This window comes from Misgurnus anguillicaudatus, chromosome 7 (genome assembly GCF_027580225.2).
Source record: "Misgurnus anguillicaudatus chromosome 7, ASM2758022v2, whole genome shotgun sequence".
Taxonomy (NCBI): Eukaryota; Metazoa; Chordata; class Actinopteri; order Cypriniformes; family Cobitidae; genus Misgurnus; species Misgurnus anguillicaudatus.
The window spans coordinates 33,012,279-33,032,046 of NC_073343.2; the positions used below are offsets into that span (position 1 = coordinate 33,012,279).

General features: G+C 37.7%; 2 protein-coding genes across 3 annotated transcripts in view; both read right to left on the reverse strand.

The window, feature by feature from the left end:
* LOC129418114 (rho guanine nucleotide exchange factor TIAM2) overlaps positions 1–2,611 on the reverse strand; it is an 89,688-nt gene extending 87,077 nt beyond the window's left edge. The window contains exon 1 of the mRNA XM_055173030.2: positions 2,553–2,611. The gene's annotated coding sequence lies outside the window, so the exon portion shown is untranslated. The remainder of the gene's footprint in view (positions 1–2,552) is intronic.
* The window catches only part of LOC129418115 (SR-related and CTD-associated factor 8), a 38,336-nt gene continuing 20,454 nt past the window's right edge, over positions 1,887–19,768 (reverse strand). For both annotated transcript variants that reach the window (XM_073869757.1, XM_073869758.1), the window contains exons 3-20: positions 17,376–17,420; positions 17,071–17,232; positions 16,825–16,981; positions 16,563–16,690; positions 16,302–16,474; positions 13,185–13,256; positions 10,167–10,287; positions 9,952–10,083; positions 9,770–9,879; positions 9,498–9,691; positions 8,132–8,232; positions 6,232–6,345; positions 5,811–5,967; positions 5,575–5,705; positions 4,951–5,089; positions 4,811–4,864; positions 4,510–4,723; positions 1,887–4,031 (exon numbers count right to left, since the gene is read on the reverse strand). In XM_073869757.1, coding sequence (XP_073725858.1) covers positions 2,567–4,031; positions 4,510–4,723; positions 4,811–4,864; positions 4,951–5,089; positions 5,575–5,705; positions 5,811–5,967; positions 6,232–6,345; positions 8,132–8,232; positions 9,498–9,691; positions 9,770–9,879; positions 9,952–10,083; positions 10,167–10,287; positions 13,185–13,256; positions 16,302–16,474; positions 16,563–16,690; positions 16,825–16,981; positions 17,071–17,232; positions 17,376–17,420 — 3,669 coding nt within the window. In that variant the 3' untranslated portion in view covers positions 1,887–2,566. The remainder of the gene's footprint in view (positions 4,032–4,509; positions 4,724–4,810; positions 4,865–4,950; positions 5,090–5,574; positions 5,706–5,810; positions 5,968–6,231; positions 6,346–8,131; positions 8,233–9,497; positions 9,692–9,769; positions 9,880–9,951; positions 10,084–10,166; positions 10,288–13,184; positions 13,257–16,301; positions 16,475–16,562; positions 16,691–16,824; positions 16,982–17,070; positions 17,233–17,375; positions 17,421–19,768) is intronic.

Genomic DNA, 19,768 nt, shown 5'->3' on the forward strand with positions numbered 1-19,768 from the left:
GTCCATTGATTTACAAATTTTCAAAATGCATCCATACTTGTGCTAATATGATACCTACGGTGATACAATAACCAATATTATTTGCTAACATTTTATTTGTTTAAATAAAAGCTACTATTAACATTTTTGCAAATGTTCAATGGGTGATAATTGCAGGCATATTTATGTGTACAAAGTCATTGTTTGTTTTTTTTTAGCTTTTTTAAAATGTTTTTTATATTTTGGTACTTATTGTCATGATCACATGATGGTACAGTCCATAACAGATTGATGGTCACAGTGTGACCGTAAAAGAACACGTAACAGACTAAAGGGCCGATCACATAATAACTATAACGATAACTATTTTGGTGTCCACATCACCGAAAAATAACTTTATGCTAATTCACTTGTGAGGCGCAGTACTCATGCAAATCATTTACTTTTAGTGGCATTAACTAGTATTGAATATTTCCGTTAATAAAAATGCTTGTTATTGTTCACATGTCATTAAATGTACTGTATTTACAGCGGCAATATCCAGCAAATATCCTCACCACACCGTTTCTCGCATATCTCTAAACAGTGAATCTAGTTTGTGTTATCAAATATCTTACCTTTTGGTGAAATAGTCAGCGTAGTAGAATAAAAACATTAAGGAGCCCATTTCAATTTCACTGCAACAGTGCTGGACACCTGAGGTCAGTTTATGTAATGGATCTCAGTAATGAGATTCTCCACTGTGCATTTAAAATGCACATGCACTTTAGATTCAATTAAATTTGATTGGCTGTCAATGGTTCATCAGTTGGGAAAAAAATTGCTCAGCAAGTTATCCCAACAATGGTGTGAACCCCGCTATTCTATTTAAAATAAAACGATTATTAAAACTATATTTTTATAGTTACAGTTATAATGTGAACGACCCTTAATTGGGACAACAGAAAATCATGATTGTCAGCTATAAGACACATTTAAAGAAAATATTATATTGTTATGGCCAATAACATTTGGTTCATTCACGACAATTACCAAATTTTTAAAGAGCACCAATTGTCCGATTTACGATTTTACTTTTCCTTTGGTGTGTAAGTGTGTACATGTTAAACGAGCATCACATATCCGACTGACGTCAGATGTATTTTAGGTCTATCACAATGTACAGATTCGCTGGCCAATCAGGGACACAGAGCTTTCAAGATCGATGAGCTTTGTACAATATCAGTGCGTTTTAGAAAGACAGGAACATCTGGAGCTAAAAAATGTATAATATGTGGAAAAATAATGTGTTTTAACCATAAACCACGCGAACACATTGTATTATACCAAATACACAAAATAATGTTGTTTTTGAAATAGGTGCCCTTTAACATAAAAATATAACAATTAAAAACGCAGAAAAAATGACTTCGAACCCAACGACAACTAGTCAGAATTTATTCAATACTGAAATTGAATTAGTAGAAACTCATCATCAAAGTATCCTTCCTAAAGTAACATTATTTTATTTGTATTAAAGACTAAAAATAATTTGTGTTCTGCAAATTAATTCTTTGCTTGCTCCAACCAATATACAGAGTAGATTAAATTATTTCAACCAATTTAGAGAGTTTTAAACGAATTTGCAAGTCTTAAAAAGTATAAAAACCTTGTACGACGTGTACACGACATAAATATTTCTTTGACAGTCACTGTGGTATGCAAAAGTGCTGTACTTGGAAATAAAGTAAATTAGAGAAGAGATCTAAATGTTGAACTGAAAGTCATGTAGTTAGCACCCAAAGTTTAAATCGATTCACAACCAAAACCACTTTCTCGTAACCACGACTCAGGGGCCATTATCACTTGGCTCATGCCTTTAATGGTTTGTGGTTTCTCATGTTCATAGAAAATACAGTCCTAAAGCATTTTAACAAACAAAGCATGTTTATTTGAATCACCCAACATCCATTTTTCGGTTATAGCCTTTTCTGTCTTGAACTCTTGCAGATCCATAGTAGTACAATGAAGAAAATTCACAGACATTTAATATTGAGATAACACATCATAGTTTAATTTTTTTTTTAAAGTTCCTTTTCAAAGCAACTACAACGCAGTACTGTTCTCACTGTATCCCATGTACGTATGTGTTCTGCTTTAAAGACAAGAAGCATTGGACACCACAAAGGCATTCATTTCAAACTTTGCAGCTGCGATTTTGAAAATTAATGAAGAAACAAGCCAGTGCCGTTTTCAAGTATTCTGCAATCGATCGTAAGGAGACAGCCGAAACTCTTCCATAGGAAGGTCAAACCTCTTTTCCCCCTGCATTTACAATTAAGCTGCATAATATTTCGGCGAGACAAAAAACCTAGTTTAAAACAATGGGGTTGCATTAAAAACTAAAAACAGGCAAGAAAATAAAATATTAAAATCTCACCTACCATTGAGATCCTTCTAGTGTGAGCCACACCTACAACGCACATACATTTGTAGCTTCAGAGGCAAAAATCATTCAGAAAAAAACTGAGCGGGGTCCTGCGGGAGCTTTCGAAATGCTTACAGATGTGACAACTATACAAAATGATCTTTACCTACTGAGTGATGATTATGTTTCCTCAGTGTCAGTTTTCGCTAGCTCAGGTTCAGTCTCAGCGTCCACCTTTGGCCCAGTCTGTTCCGTGTCTGCGTCCACGATAGAGGAAACAGACACTTCTGGGGTCGTCTCTTCTTTTACGGGCTCGTTCGGCAAGCAGGTGGATGGCGGGGTAAGGGAGGGAGACGGGCTACGTGACGGCTCCGGAGCGTTCTGGGACGTTGGCGCCGTTTGTAATTGAGGCTTCGAGTCCGTCTCCGGTCCGTTGTCGCCGGAGGCTCCTTCCTGTTCCTGGCTTTCTGCCGTCTCTTTGGCTGGGCTGAGGGACTTGGGCTGTGTCTCTGGTTGCGGTTCAACTTGCGGCTCTTCTCGTGTCCGTTGCTCAGCTTCCGGCTGAGGCTGGTGTTGCGACGTCGGCAGGGTTTGCGCTTGCTTTGGGGCTTTAGGTTGGGTAAGCAGCGGGGTTGGCAGAGGAAGTAAGGGTTGAGACTTGGGAAGTTGAGATTGTGAAGAAAGGGGAGTCCAGCGGTCCCTCTCCCTGTCTTTGTCCTTCTCGGCATCCCTTTCTCGGTCTCTCTCGCGATTCCGTTCTCGGCCGCGTTCGCGGTTCCTTTCCCTCTCTCTTTCGCGGTCTCGACTGTGACGATTTCCATTCATTTCATTTCCTCGGAAGTCCACGTCCCTGTCGTCGCGGTCCTTCTGTCTTTCCCAAGGTCGGCGACGGTCATCGTAGTCCTGGTGCATGCTGGCGTTAAAAGGAGCTCCACGATTCCAAGCGGGCCCTGACGAATTACCACGGCCCTCGAATCGACTCTGAAAGTTAGGGTTGGAGCGCTCCTCTTGGAAACCTTTCGGAGGTCCGGGCATCCCTCGAACGTCTCGCTCGTCAAAGTCACCCCTGGGTGGACCCCAGCGACTTTCTGCTCGGAAACCCCCTGACATGTTATCTCTTCTACCATCTCTTCCGTCCGTTTGCCCGATTGCTCTCGGAGGTCTTTCGAGAAGAGGTGGTCTGGGAGGGACAGGCTCGGTACGCATCTCCAAAGGAGGGGTCTTTAATAATCCCGTGCTCTGCTTCTCTGGTGGAGGAAAGCGATAGTCCTGATCTCCGTCTTGCTGGGCACCTACATCCGACCTGGGCTGGGTTTCGTTATTGACTTTGGGCAGATTTTCGGGTCCGGAGGGTGAAGGGTTAGGTGCTCTCGCGAAAGGGCCCTCGGTGCGATTAAAGTGCTCCATTTGGGAGAAGGGAGCCCGTGGACGGGCTTGAAGCGAAGCTTCCAGGAGGTTGTTGGCCTGATGCGCAAGGCCCTGCTGCATCAGGAGCGGAAAGCGGCCGCCAGCTCCTTGGATCAGATTGGGCCGCAGGTCAAGGGGAAGCAGACCTGGCATCCGCTGGCCGGAGAGAGGATGAGTCAGAGATGCCGAAGGGTGCATACCCAGCAATCCCATCCCAGTGCGCACAGCATTCTGCATTCCCTGTCCGGAAAAATCAAAACGATATAAATATCATGCAAAATAAGAACCAGCCTACAGTGTCAATACATAAATGTGAAAACATTGTTGCATTCGAATACGTGTCAGGCCACATAGCTAGTGGGAACAAAATGCCTGATTGTTTCGCTAAATAAGCCCTTATTCCTTGGGTGGGATTATGTAAAAGCCCTTAAAACAGCAATTTTGACCTTCAACCGCTATACCCCATTAATGTGCAATATAAAGAATGTTTTTCATCAAAAACCTTTTTATTCGACTGATTAAAAAAAGACATGGTGGTGAATAAATTATCATGAGCTTTAGTTTTATAGTAAACTATTCCTTCTGCATGTTTTGTGATGTGACTATTGCAGATGGACATGTTGCAATGTTGATACCTAAATGATATACTGTGCATCGCTAATAACTAGCATCTTTTTAATAGGCAAACTATTTTTTAGAGCACTTAAAATTATTTACCCTGTAGTGTCATTTCAGAAGTATTCTCCAAAGCTTCAGCAGACTGTGATGTTTTATCTGTGCCGCTCTGCTGTGCCTGCACTCCCGCAGGGTTAAAGACTCCTGCCCCGGGCATCCCTGATGGGATAAAACTCCCAGGAATAGTGCTGGTGGGAGGAATAATTGATCCGAATGGAGAATCCTTGTTGCTCTCTTGAGAAGGCTGCACTAAAGCTGTAACATAGAAGAGACAATAATTTCCATTTAGAAGCTAGAAAATAAAAATACAAGAATAACTGGGAACTCAAATGCTTAACATACATGTCTGACCGGATCCAACGGCTGATGGTGCAACTCCTGGTGTGGCCATGTAACCTAGAAAAATCAAAGTGTATTGCTTATTGAGTGGAACTTGTGTGTAACAAACAAAAAGACTGAATGTTTATGGAGGAAACAGGTACCTGGAGGAGGCTGGGATGCATTAAATCCTGCCCTTAGGAAGGGAGGAGGAGGACCAAATCCTGGTGGGGGCATAGTCATGGTGACGGGAAACGATGGAGGCACAAGACCAACAGCAGGGACTGCCTGTGCCACTTGAATCTACATAAAACAAAACACTTTATTTGAACCAAAATATTTATACTTAACTTATGAAACTCATCCATGGAAAAGCAAACATTAATCTAATGCGCTGCTTAAAGGCGGAGTGCATCATTTTCAGAAAAAAAAAAAACACTTTGGAAAGGGAGTCGGAGTGAGTACCAAAACACACTTGGAGCCAATCAGCAGTAAGGGGCGTGTCTACTGGGATGCATTTGTGTGGGGCGGGTCTATCAAAAGAAGGTCCAGATTCTATTGGGGTAGAGGTGTGTTTGTATAGGTGATTTCAAATGTCAACATTGGCTTTCAGAGATCATGCACCCTGCCTTTAAAGACGCAATGGTGGTAGCTCTGAATCACACGTGGAGGGTTTGTACACAGCCCTGATTTTGCTGAAACAAAATACTACTCTTAGAAGCTAGATTTAAATTCACAATAAATCTGGGCACACATTACACCATGTTGAATCAGTTTTAAATTCATACCGGGACAGGCATCATGGTGACGGGCTGTGTAAAGGCCTCATTGGCTGCGCTGTTGTCTGTACTGGCATCAGCTGTGACAGATTGACTCTGAGTCTCTTTAGCCGCCTCAGCGTTCTTTTGAGCCTCCCATTCTGTATAAAAATAAAACAAGATTACATTTAAGCTTTGTAAACAACACTGCCTGTGTCGAAACTTACAAAGCATAAACTTAAAATGTGTCTGCATCTCATTCTCACCACTGTTGACCGTCTCCTGGTCAATAATGCCTCCCTCTGCAAAGTCATCCAGATCATCTAGTTTGACTTTCTCCCATGGGATGTAACAGACTCCAAGGTCAACATCCCAGAATTGCTTATACTCCTGTTTCACACCTTTATTTAGTGCCCAGGCAATCTGCAAACAGTACTTTGGTCAGACCCTCAAAACATAACCAAATCATTCACCAAAGCAAAGCACAAAAACACACTACTAAACAAGAACTTAGTGAATTGCAAAGAAGTATTAGACGTCATTATGGTCTTATTCATATGTTTTAGTTATAGTTAATATTCTGAGACATTTTTGCCTTGATTTGACAAACAAATAAAATACTCCTAAACAAGAACTTGGTGAATTGCAACAAATAATTAGGCAGCAAACAAATATTTCTCCACCTACTTTAATGACCTTAGAGCCGATTTTGTAAGAACCAGTGCTCAGTTTTTGTAAGGCGCGGTATGCATCCTGTCGATGCACCATACAGATGTAAGCACAGCCTCTGGGAGGAATCATCTGAAAAGAGAGAGAGGATGAGAGATCAAACACAGTCTAACATGCAGCAGTGCAGAGTTAGCCACGCCCACTTATTTGCATTTCATGGTATGCATGGAATAGAAAAATTGGTATACACAGAAAAGATTTTAATTCACAGTAACGTATATACTACACAGCCCTTGCGTGCATTGTGCCAGATGATTTGTGTCTTGCACTATGCGCCACCTACTGTCAGAGAGTGAATTGCAATTTTTAGCAATGGTTAAAGGAAAACACCACCATTTTTCAATATTTTACTATGTTCTTACCTCAACTTAAGTGAATTAATACATTCCTATCTTTTATCAATATGTGCACTTAATCTTTGTACAGCGCCTCGTGAATGTGTTAGCATTTAGCCTAGCCCCATTCATTCCTTAGGATCCAAACAGAGATGAATTTAGAAGCCACCAAACACTTCCATGTTTCCCTATTTAAAAACTTTTACGCGAGTAGTTACACCAGTAAGTATGGTGGCACAAAATAAAACTTTTGTTTGGATCCTAAGGAATGAATGGGGCTAGGCTTAATGCTAACACATTCAAGAAGCACTGTACAAAGATTAAAGGAATATTCAATTTTCTTAAAAGAAAAATCCAGATAATTTACTCACCACCATGTCATCCAAAATGTTGATGTCTTTCTTTGTTCAGTCGAGAAGAAATTATGTTTTTTGAGGAAAACATTCCAGGATTTTTCTCATTTTAATGGACTTTAATACAGACCAACATTTAATACTTAACAGTTTTTTTCAACAGAGGTTCAAAGGTCTATAAACAATCCCAAACGAGGCATAAGGGTCTTATCTTGCGAAACGATCGTCATTTTTGACAAGAAAAATGAAGAATATGCTCTTTTAAACCACAACTTTTCGTCTAGGTCCGGTCCAGCGCGACCTAACGTAAATGCGTAGTGACGTAGGGAGGTCACGTGTTACATATATAAAACGCACATTTGCGGACCATTGTAAACAATAAACTGACACAAAGACATTAATTAATATCATTCGACAACCAACAACGTCAAAACGGTCCTCTTTCTCAACACTTATAAACACTGGGGCGGAGTTTCGCGTTCGTCCTCTGTGACCTCTTGACGTCATGACGTATTGCGTGGGGTCACGCTATCGCATCACGACTGGATTTAGACGAGAAGTTGTGGTTTAAAAGTGTATATTTTTTATTTTTCTTGTCAACAATGACAATCGTTTTGCTAGATAAGACCCTTGTGCCTCGTTTGTGATCGTTTATAGTCCTTTGAAACTCTGTTGAAAAAAAACTGTTAAGTATTAAATGTTGGGCTCTATTAAAGTCCATTAAAATGAGAAAAATCCTGGAATGTTTTCCTCCGACTGACCAAAGAAAGACATCAACATTTTGGATGACATGGTGGTAAGTAAATTATCTGGATTTTTCTTTTAAGAAAATGGAATATTCCTTTAAAAGTGCATGCATTGAAAAAGATTGCCATGTATTCATTCATCCTAGTTGAGGTAAGAACATAGTAAAATATTAAAAAGCGGTGGTGTTTTACTTTAAACAGGCCTACTATTAATTTCTAAATAAATCAGTGAAAGCTTTCAGATTCACACATAAAAACATCGAAGAGTTGCTTGAGGTATCCTTAAATGCTTCATGTTTTAGAGAATTTCAAAGTATCAAAGCCTGCATTTCTTATAGATTCGCCTTTTTCACAAACTCCCTAACTGAAAAGTAAAAACATTGAAGGATTTTTTCAAGTGCAAATGCTAACAAAGTCAACTTACATTTATTGATTCAATCTGTCCAAATTCTTCAAAGAGGTTGGTAAGATCTTGTTGGGTGGCCTTCTTGTCCACTTGACCCACCCACAGAGTAGTACTGCAAACTACAAGAAAAAGCACAAAGCGATTGAAAATCTCACACGACTCCAGTGTTGGGTGTAACTAGTTACTAAGTAATTAGTTACTGTAATTAAATTACTTTTCCTTTGAAAAAGTAAAGTAAGGGATTACTCTTATTTTTCTTGTAATCTAATTACAGTTACTTCTGATGTAACTAAATACTGTGTATGGACTCTAAACAATTATATATACTATAATACAATAGTGGATTTAACATGGTTTAAGTTTACAATTCTCACTATTAACTGGTTGATTATTAGCATTAATATTAATGAGATGCTGGCTATTTATTAATACTTAATAGCACATATTAATGCCTGATTCTGCAAAACCTTATTCTACATCCTTAACCCTCTCCATTTCTACCAATACCTAAAATGTATAACTTCTTTAGTATTAGTTGTTGGAGTATATTGAGGCAAAAGTAGTTAATAGTTAGTTAATAGAGAGAATTGGACCCTAAAGTGGGACCAGAATAATTGATGTACTTTTATATATTATTTATTCGAGCCATTTCAAGCCTTTCCTTGTATCATGTACTAAATAGGATTTAGAAAGGAATTAGTAATAAGTAATTACATACTTTTTGTAGAGAGTAATTTGTAAATAATCTAATTACATGATTGAAAATGTAATTAGTAACTAGTAATTAATAACTTTTTTGGAGTAACTTACCCAACACTGCACGACTCACATTGAGACTACAAAAATATTGTATTTTCATTGTATTGTTTTTAAAGTTTGTTACTTTTTTACAGTTAATGTTGCTACAGAATGGATATCTTCTTCCCACAGTGTTGTTAACTTAATTGTCCAAAACATGAATATACATTTTAGACAAAATATTCCAGCTTCTGTTTTCTAAATATGTTTCATGGCTGTTGCTCAAAGATCATATTTGTGGTTTTGTTTTTAAGCATCTTGTGATAAATCATGCATCACAAAACCTGATGCAACTATCCAAGCAAAGATCTGTGACCTTAGGCAAAGGAGTAGATTATCGGTAAACACTTAACGTCTTTTTTTCATACGTATAGCTTTTGTCTTCAGAAAACCTGCAATATAGCATTATCACTAGTACTTTTATTCAGTTAAAAGTCCACTTTTATTGCATAGAAAACAGAAATTCAAACAGATCAACTAATCCTTCATCTATAAGTCCAGATATTATTCAGAATAAATTCCCTCAAATGAAAAAGCATACAAAATATTTTTTTATAAAGTATTAAGACAGAAATGTAAATCCTACCACTAAGAAATTTTGAGCGGATGGCAGGAAGGCCTTTCTTCTGTCTTTCCTTTTCTCTTTCTCGTGCCTGGCGCTCGCTGGAATAAGAACGGGAAGTTTTCCTTTTCCTATCTCTTGACCGAGACCGTGATCGCTTCCTGTGTTTACGCTTCCTCGAGCCCGAGCGTGATCTTGACCTCCTTCTCTTAGGTGATCTGGGGACAAAGACATTCACATTAAAGCTCTGTCCCGGTGTTTCTACCCATCTTTAACTTTTTTTAGCAAAATTTAACCTAGAGCGAGATCTTGAGCGCGTTCTCGATCGTGTGCTGTTGGTTTTCTTCTCTTCAGACTCGAAAAGTTCCTCTTCTACAGTATCATGTCCCTCGTCAATATCCATATCCTGCAAAATTCACAAATTGTCAACTACTGCAAATTCACGACATCTAAAACGAGCGTTTTTCTCCCAACTTGCCTGTTGTTGGTTATCAATCGAGTCATCCAGTTTTGTTTCTTGTTCTTGGAGCTGCGGTGGAGCATTGCTCTGGCTTTGAGTGGCTGAATTTTCAGGAGCAAAGATGGCGTCTTGGCTCTCCATGGTCATGGACTGAAAAAATACAATTTTACAACTATAAATAAATATGAATGCATGAAAATAAATAGTTTGGCATCCACCAGACGATATTTTACCTTCTGTTGATGCTGCTGATGCTCCAGCAGTTGTTTCTGAAACTGTTCAAGGTTCTGCTGCTGAAGTTGTTCAGCCAGTTGATGGAAAATTGAGGTGTTGATTGATTCAGACACGACAGGTCTACAGTACAGTGAAGACAAGAGACAAAGAAAATCAAACTAAATTAAAAGAGATGAAATAGAAGAAACAGTAGTGCACCTATTATGCAAAATCCACTTTTACAAGGTGTTTGGACATAAATGTGAGTTGGCAGCGTTTAAACACAACCACCCTATAATGAAAAAAAACCCACCCCAAAAATCTCAATTAAACCAAAACAGTACTATTATACTTATTTAATATCTGGTTAATGTGATGTCTAACTAACAAAGCCACGCCCACAGCCACAGACCGACTGCTTAGTTTTACCCAAAAGCTTTACTAAATGTGTTTGTAAGAACATTGTAACGTTACTGTGGCTAAAGATACCTTTATCTCAGAAGTTCATTGGCATTCAAAGGTACACACATGAAAACAGGGTTTTTAATTCGACCCAAATAAGGGCATTTTGGAAATGCTATAACAAATGATCTGCGGGGTATTTTGAGCTGAAACTTCATAGACATATTCTAGGCACACATGTGCCCTTTAAAACTAGTACACAATAATAAGGCTCCCGTTTAGGGCACGGCACTTAAATAGGACATTTTTTTGCATAAACATTATTTACTCACCCTTATGGCATCTAAGATTTATATGACTTTTTTAAAACCTTTCCATGTTAGCACTAAAATTAGGGCTGTGATGATTAATCATGCAAATGCGCGTTTTCTCAATGAATGAATTTTAATGAATCAGGGTTTAAATGCTGCCACATCCAAAAGCCAGAGGGCGCTCTCGTGCAGAAACTCCATTTGTGCCACAGAAGAAGAACCATTACAAATGCTATTCCAAGAAGTATTTTCATGATAATAAAGAATATTTTAAATGATTGTGTTTAACAAGTCTTGCATTTTTAAATGCACGTTATAAACGACTCAAACTCATAGTGATTTTAGATTGATAAGGACTTCCTACCTATCGTCACAGATCTAACTAAAATACGGCTATGATACCTCACTGGTTCACAGCTGTGGTATACTTTTTCCATCACAAAATGCACAAGAATCAACAAGATCAAGATATCGTTGAACATATTTAATTTAAGTACAAATACGTGCAATATTTTGATGCACTAGGTTTTGCTAAATATTAATTCTCATGCATACACCTGTTGTTTCACTTCTGAAGACTGTTGAGTCCCATATGAGAACATAAAATGATAGTGAGTGATCATAAAGTACGTTTTTATATTATATTTGAGTTAGGGATGTTAACAATTAATCGATCTTCAATTAATTGTCGATAAGAATTAAATCGATAAAACTTATATAATAAACTCATGCATGTATGTGCGGCGCCTGCACATAACGCATAACAATTACAGCCCAGCGGCGGCTCGTGACTGCACTTCCGAGGATGCGCTAATTCATAATAAGTGTTCGGATTGTCGCGTGTGTGGTTCCCTTTTCTAAAATATGTGTCATGCTTGTGGAAAGATCCTGTGTGCATCACGTGTTTTGTCAAAATAAGTGCCTGCTGGAGACGCGTCAAAACCGTTTATGATAAAAGAGACGCTCGCGTTCCCTAAATACACGCAAGACGCTCCCTTAACAGTAAACTCTGACGCATGAGATCTCCTTTCAAGTTCAAGTTCAAGGCAGCAGGCACTTATTTTGGCATGACACATGATGCACACACGGTCTCTCAAAGCGCAGAACACATATTTTGAAATGACGAACCACACGCTGGACAAGCTACATACATGTTGTGACGAACTTCGCATCGTGTGCTTCAAAAAAAGAAGTCACCAGCCGCCACCGTTACAGCCGGAGAAAAAATTAAGGGAGCAGCAGAAGTTAAACTAGCCATGATCACAACAATGCTCGATGCCAAACACACACCTGGGCTTTTTAACGTCATGCGAGACCAGGTTGCTGCCAACACAACGAAATGACACCTGCAGTGGATTTAATAGGGTTCGAAACTGAAAGCAAAGACCCTCTTCAGGGAAGCCTGCGAGATTAGCATAGCAACGCTGCTAACACAGCTATAAACAGGGAAGGAGACCAGAAGCCGTTTTTAATATGTAATCTTAAATTCTGTCATAAAACTGTAAAATGTAAACTGTAACTGACTGTCGTTACACTGAACACCCGCAACATATATCACTGATCATTATTGACTGGCTGAGGCGCTACACGCTAGCCAAGTTGACTGCGTGTTTTCTAATGGAAGTTTTCCTATCTCCATAATATAAGCATCTTTGCTGAAAGTACGCCGCAGGTCCAGTGACGAAGGGAAAAGTGCCCTTCGTATGCTTCTTGGATATAATTACAAAACAAACGATGTATCAACGACTCGGAACGCGAGGTGAACAACCAGAAAAATAACACTTGATGATAATGAAACTTGTATTTTGACATGTCATGGACGTATGGACTTTCGAGCGACTGTGGCAGAGTCTAGTCGTTATATTTTATTGCGCAATTTTTTCAAAACACCAACTACATTGACTCATTTTACAATCCAACTAGCATGTTATTTAGACAAAATAAAATATTTTAATTTGCGTGAGGAAGCTGGCGTTTTTATGTCATTGGCTATATGCCACTGCAGTAAAGGCTTATTGCACTATTACTGTTAACGATTATTCAATTGATTGATCGTTAATTTAAACAATCATCGAATATGGGAAAATTGCATAAATTGACACCCCTAATTTGAGTTCAACTGAAAAAAGGAAGTCCTGAGGTAACATGTGAGTGAGTAAATAAAGAGAGAAAATGTTTTTTATTTGTTAACTGATCTTTTAAGATGCCCTATAAATTGTGGAAAACGATGTAATGCGTGAATATTTAAATGGATATTGCTTTTTTGATCTTTTCCCTGTAATTATTTCCATGTTAAAAGAAAGAAATTAATCAAAAAGTACATACAATTGTGGTGTAGCATCTTTTTTTAAATCCTCACACCGTTCTGACTCGTTTCCGAAATCAAACTGGCCCAAAATCTTCTGCAAGACAACAAAGTAAGAAATAAGGGCAGAGAAAGTAGTTCAGCTGTAACAACAATGCAATAAACAATGAATAATTGAAGAGTTTGGTTCCAAAACGCAATAAATCCATTTTGACAAATTTTGGTAAAAACGTGTTTTCTATACCAAGAAAGTGACAAGATGAAAACAACTATTTTCTGTTACAAACTTTCACACAGCATCTTTAGGTTATAAAAACATTAAAAATTCAAATCCATAAGTTGATTTTCAAAGATTTATTATAAAAACGGATTATTTTTTCCACAAAATGCAATAAATCCATGACAAGTTTTTATTCAAAATGCTATAAATCTATTGAATCAATAGCCTATATAAATGTGCATTCATCTTTGCCATGTTATATTCATTAAGTTGACTAGTTGTACACACTAATTAAAAATATAAACATTGATGTTATTAATCAAAACACTTACTTTGTCATATTAAGAACCCTGTGATTGCGGTTACTTGACGTCTTCGCTTAACGTCTTTCACAGCAATTAGCTGTAAAATGTTTTTGGTCCTGCTCGATTTTCGTTGACTTTGAGTAAAATTATGTAAAGTTTTTCATAAGATCCTCTGGGGTCAATGTGTTAGCATGAGAAGCTTGATGCTGTCGGGAGAACAAGCACCCGTCTCCCGAGTGCTTCCCAGCGAAATTATTGGATGTCGATGGCTTACGTTTCTTTCCCATCACAGAAAACCATCACAGGTTTATCAATGCAATTAAAGTATTATTTTGTTTTGTTTGTTGATCACAAAGTACAAAGTAGATGAGGAAAACTAGGACTCCATGTACTCAGCGCGCCGCCATGTTAGTTTACATTGCGTGAATGGTGCGCTGTGGGATTTATTGCGTTCTGTAAAAAAGGGGGAGTGGCGTTTAACCTCTTAAACCCTGAGGACCCAGTCCCGGGTACAAAATTTCGTATTTTGACTCAAATAAAATATTCTTTTAATCTTTAATGGTCCATCATGGACCCCAGTAACACATATGAGATACTGTTTGAAAGCTTAGACTCTCTACTTTCTCCAGATATGCATCACTTTGAGAAATCTTATACTGTAAGAAAGTTATTTACACTTAATTTACACTATCACCCCCCCCCATAATTTTTTATATGATTTAATATTCACATATTTCATATTTTTCAAGTATGACAAACATGGGCAAGTCTTATATCAAATGAAAGCTCTCAGTCTCAGGAATAAGGCTACAGTGTTATTTTTGTTCTATTATCAACACATATCCAACAATAGTTGAATGAATAATAAGGTAAAAATCGTCTTTTGTAAACATATGGGAAAATTGAGTGTGGACTGCCTCAGATAGCACATATAGCCACAAATGATACACCATCTTTTCTCTTAGGTCCTACTGTAAAAAATGAGTCCATTCACAGCATTTTCTTAGGTTGTGTGCATGAATAATCCCTTGTTATTTATTATATGTCCAAAACAAAAAATTAATATTTATATGAAAAATGTATTTTCGGACACTTCAGTAAAATGAAAATAACTTTTGAATGCGACATGCTAAAGAGATCATTCTTTTTTTGGGTGTTTACTGTCTGCTGCTGGTAACAACCAGAACTGTCTGCAGTCTGCTAGAGCACCCAGAACCAGAGTTATACACTATCAGAGGCAGTATTTACAACATATAAAAAGAAAATTAGGTGTTTCCTCATATGAAAAACAACATAAATAACACTATTTGTCACAAACAGCAGCTTTTTATGTAACTTCAAAGGGTTTTCTTTAAAATGATATAAAGCAATTGCATTTATTCCACTGTATGTGGTTATGGGAGCACTTCAAATGTTTTTAGGCAGAAATTGTATACAAAAAGGGTATTATTCCTCCCATCAGTTGGAGTAAAATAACTTTTGCATACATTATGATAGAGAAAAAAATCTTTTTTCCTCTGTAAGCTGGCAATTGCTGGAATCAAACAAAACTTTCTGCAGGGAGCTGAGGCACTCAGGGCCAGAGTTATACACTTTTAAATAAAAACTTTAGAAAAAAAACATCAAAAAGCGCCTATTTATTTTTGTGTTTATTAGAGGACTGACATCACATACAACCATGTTTAGCACTTTCAACAGTGTTTTATGTAATTTCAAAGGGTTTCCTGTAAAATGATACCAAACATTTGTATGTAAACCTCTGCATGTGGGTATGGGAAGCTTTTGAAATTGGGTAGGCCAAATCCAGGCGAAAATCCCCAAAATAGCTTCAGGGTGGAAGAAGTTAAAATTAAGAATTTACTTTTAACTACTGACCTGATATAATGCTGATTTTGGCAGTAACTCATTTTTTTCAAAAATGGCGTTTATCGGGTTTTGGAACCAAACTCTTCAATTATTATTATAGAATTAACTCCTTCCCCGCCTTTGACGAGTTCCATTAAGAGAAAACTTTTCCAGTCAATGATGAGTATTTCCGGTTGTATGTCCATGTAAGTTTTGCATCTGATCTCTATCAAAAGTCCTTCACAAAAATTGAATTATCTCAGCTTTTTGCTCAAAATTTGGTGTTTTTAAAGAAACCTACCCATATTTGAGAGGTGATAAAAAAGAACTAATGAAGGTAGGATGAAATGTTTTTTTATTGAAAGCAGAGGGGGGTCTGTTCTTTCATTTGATATATGTATATGTATATGTATATATATATATATATATATATATATATATATATATATATATATATATATATATATATATGTATATGTATATGTATATGTATATGTATATGTATATGTATATATATATATATATATATATATATATATATATATATATATATATCTTAAGAAGAAAATGTTTTGGAAGGCATTAAACTTGTTTATTAAACTTTTTTTGAAAATCATGAAAAAGGCTGGCGTGGAAAGAGTTAAGCTCAAATGTAAATCACATGCTAAAGTGATGAGATAATCAAATAAAACCTTAGGACCAAAATGAGACTCTGAAAAAGTATTTTCCTTTAAAGTCTAAGAGATATGGTTTTATAATCACTGCATATCTTCTTGTTAAACGAGGAGACTCTTTGATCCAGTGTGTTGGCTGCAGCGGCTGCAGTAAGCTGCGCAGTCAGTGCCTGCAGCTGCACCACCAGACCTGCATCCAGTGCCTGCAGCAGAGACGGTTGTGGCTTCTGCTGCTGCATCTGCAGACTCTGCACTAACTGCTGCAACTATAAAACATACACCAGTCACAACAAAGCTGAACATAAAGCAGTGCAAATATCACACAGTGATGTCAAAGTAGATAAGAAATCTGACCTGCTGGCCCTGAGGACTCTGTAAGATCTGGGCGACCGCAGCTACTGTGTCCGTGTTGGAGATCTGAGACGCCCAGTCTGGGAGACTCGGCATTATGTTGGCTGGGGTGGCAGGAGTTGCAGGAGTTCCTTTAGGGAATAATTTCAGTGTTATAAATGTGACAATTGCCATCAAAATGAAGAATGGACTTCGCCATGTTATTGCATCTGGTTCCTCTGCACATGCATTATGCTATATGATGGTTTACGTGTGTTGACGTTACCGGGTGTAGTGCTGTTCATGGGTACAGCACTGCTGGCAGACACAGGTGTAACGCTGGGAGGAGGAAGACCCGCTGCCATATCCAATAGAGGTTGGATGATGTCACTTTTGAAGACACTGTTCTTCTGCCAAAGATTCAGTACTCTGACGATCTTGCTCTGCAATGCAAATACAAAACATAAAAAAACTGTCCAGAAATCTTTGTTAATGTAATAATCAATCATAGGCACATGAATAATAAACAAACCTTGTCATCTGTGGGGCAGCGGTAGAGGTTCTGAAATGTGCCAATGATGTTTTTACTAAACCGTGGAGCAAAAACATCTTTCTCTTGGCCGAACTGGTGACGAGACTGGCGGACGATTGAATCGATGACATACAGACCGGGGACTTTGTACTCGGGCTTGCACTGCACACACAAAAGCAAATGGGGTAAAATTTTTAATTTAAAATTTTCATTTAATTAATAATTAAATGCTTTAACTATTCCTTTTTTGTTACACTTCATTTAATTTAATTTCCGGAAAGAATAAATGCAGGATACGCACTGACCTTCTGAATGTATTTCTCCACACTTTGCACAACATGTTTGTAGAACTGAAAAAGATCACAAGCAAAAATTTCGATCAGTTATTTAAAAACTAAGACATTATTTAAATGAAACAAAAAACAATGAGATACACTTTGTTAGTTTGGGTAGGGACCAAAAAAGTCCAAACAAACTCAAAGCTAAAGATGCTGAGATTTCAATATATACTTCTGTTATATCATTTATTAAACGGAAACATCCAAGGTTTCCTTAAAGGTGCAGTGTGTACATTTTAGCGGCATTCAGTGGTGAGGTTGTGAATTGCAACCAACGGCTCAGTCCACCTCCCACCCCTCGCTTTTGAAACACATGTAATTGACGGAGACAACTTAGTAAAAAAAGTTTGTCCGTTAAGGGCTTCTGTAGAAACATGGCGGCACAAAATGGCGACTTCCACGTAAGGGGACCCTCTGTGTATGTAGATAAAAACGTCCCATTCTAAGGTAATAAAAATGCAACGATTCATTATAAAAAGGTCTTTATACACCCTTGATAATATAGTTTTGTATATCATTTTGCATTTCTGTAAAAAGGTCCTTCTAAAAATTACACACTGCACCTTTAACTTACTTAAATTGTTACACATTAAATACAACAAGTATTTTTAAATAATTTAAATAATTCATAACTTCAAACATTTACTACATTTAGCTGTGGTTTCCTGGACTAGGCCGTAGTTTAATTATGAAATAACTAGTTTTAACAAACATGTTTTACTAAAAACATTATTGGCATGTATTTTGAGGCAAAACAAAGAGTATTGATGTATTTTAAGATGTCAGTGCAAGCTGTTTTCAGTTTGGACAGCTCTTATATTTATTTTAGTCTAGGACTAGTCTAATCCCTGTAACTTTTTACAACAACTCCCAATATTGGATGAACTGAGCTTCTTTGACCATAAATAGATTATTTTTCACAAGCCCTGAATTTTGCATTAGTTTGTCAAAAGATTAGTCACATTAGTTGGTTCATGCTTTATTTGAATATAATTTTTGTCAAGTTGAAAACAAATAGAAAATAGTTCTTGGTGCAGGGTTTTCCCAGCACACAACATAATTGACTCCATAGCAGTTTTGTGGAAAATGATTTGTATGTGTATAAAAATGCTTTTTTATTATTATGCAGTAAATTTAAAGGGACACCATGAAACTTTTTGGCCACTAGGGGGTGCTAGACATGTATTTTTCACTTCTAGCGCCCCTAGAGCCCACAAGCGCCGCAGCACTGTCGCAAAGGAAAGGAACTGGCCAACCTTAAAACTAAACTAAAAACTAAACATTTAAAATGCTAAACGATCAACATTTTGAGACAACAGGGAGAAACGCAGTCATGTTACAACTTTCTGATGAGGAACTCGTCGTGGCAGAAGCCATTTCTCAATCTGAAGGTTGCAGCCTCCGGATGTCGTATTTCTAAGCTGTATACGTCATCAAGACGGTCTTATTTCACAATATTAACAATTACAAAGTTGACTATTATACTTAGTTAATCGTAAATTGTTGCAGTATGCTTATGACTTGCGAATGTATTGCTCAGTTTACCTTAATAAACCAGGCTTGATGACGTGTGCAGCCTGCATATTTGACCTCCGGAGGCTGCAGCCTTCCAATTCAGAAACGACCAGACGCATTTCCTTGCCTTTTTCCAAACAAATATTGTTGCATCCTCTCTCTCTCCCTCGCCACCAGGATTTTCCGCAATGGCGCTCGTTATTCCTCTTTTTTGTGTGAAAATCGCTCCAAATCCAAGTAAACCGATGCGTTTAGGTCTGCCGCTTTGTAATACGTCACGCGGGTGACAGCGGAACGCAGCAAATGAGGAAAAGAGAAGAGAGAAACGCTCGGATCTGATTGGTGAATGAATAGGGTTTGGTTTTACACTGTGAGCAAGTTTGAGTGCTATAGCATCCTGGATTGTAATGTAAATATCATAGACACAGTAAAAAGAAAGGTAAATACGTGAACACAGCATCTGAATACAGGGAACTATATGCAATATAATCGCCGTAATTTATAAAGAACATCGCATTTATGTATGAATCAACAGTTTATATAAAAAATTGCCTTAAAGGGGAATCGAACCCGGGTCACCCGTGTCATTGGTCCGTGACACTAAAGACTGTGCCACAGAGTCACATAATAGAAACTGCTCTCTACATTCCTTAAGTAGCCTCCAGCAAAATTCACGTTAAAAACAAATTGTGTGGAGGAAGTGACGTATGCCGTAAAGCAGTCGAATTTTGTAGTTTTTTTTGTGCTCTGGTTACTACCAGAAACCCTAAGTTTTAAAATACGAGTAAAAGTGATACAGACCCCGTCAGGCTATGGTAGACATGTCATTCAACCTATTTAAAGTC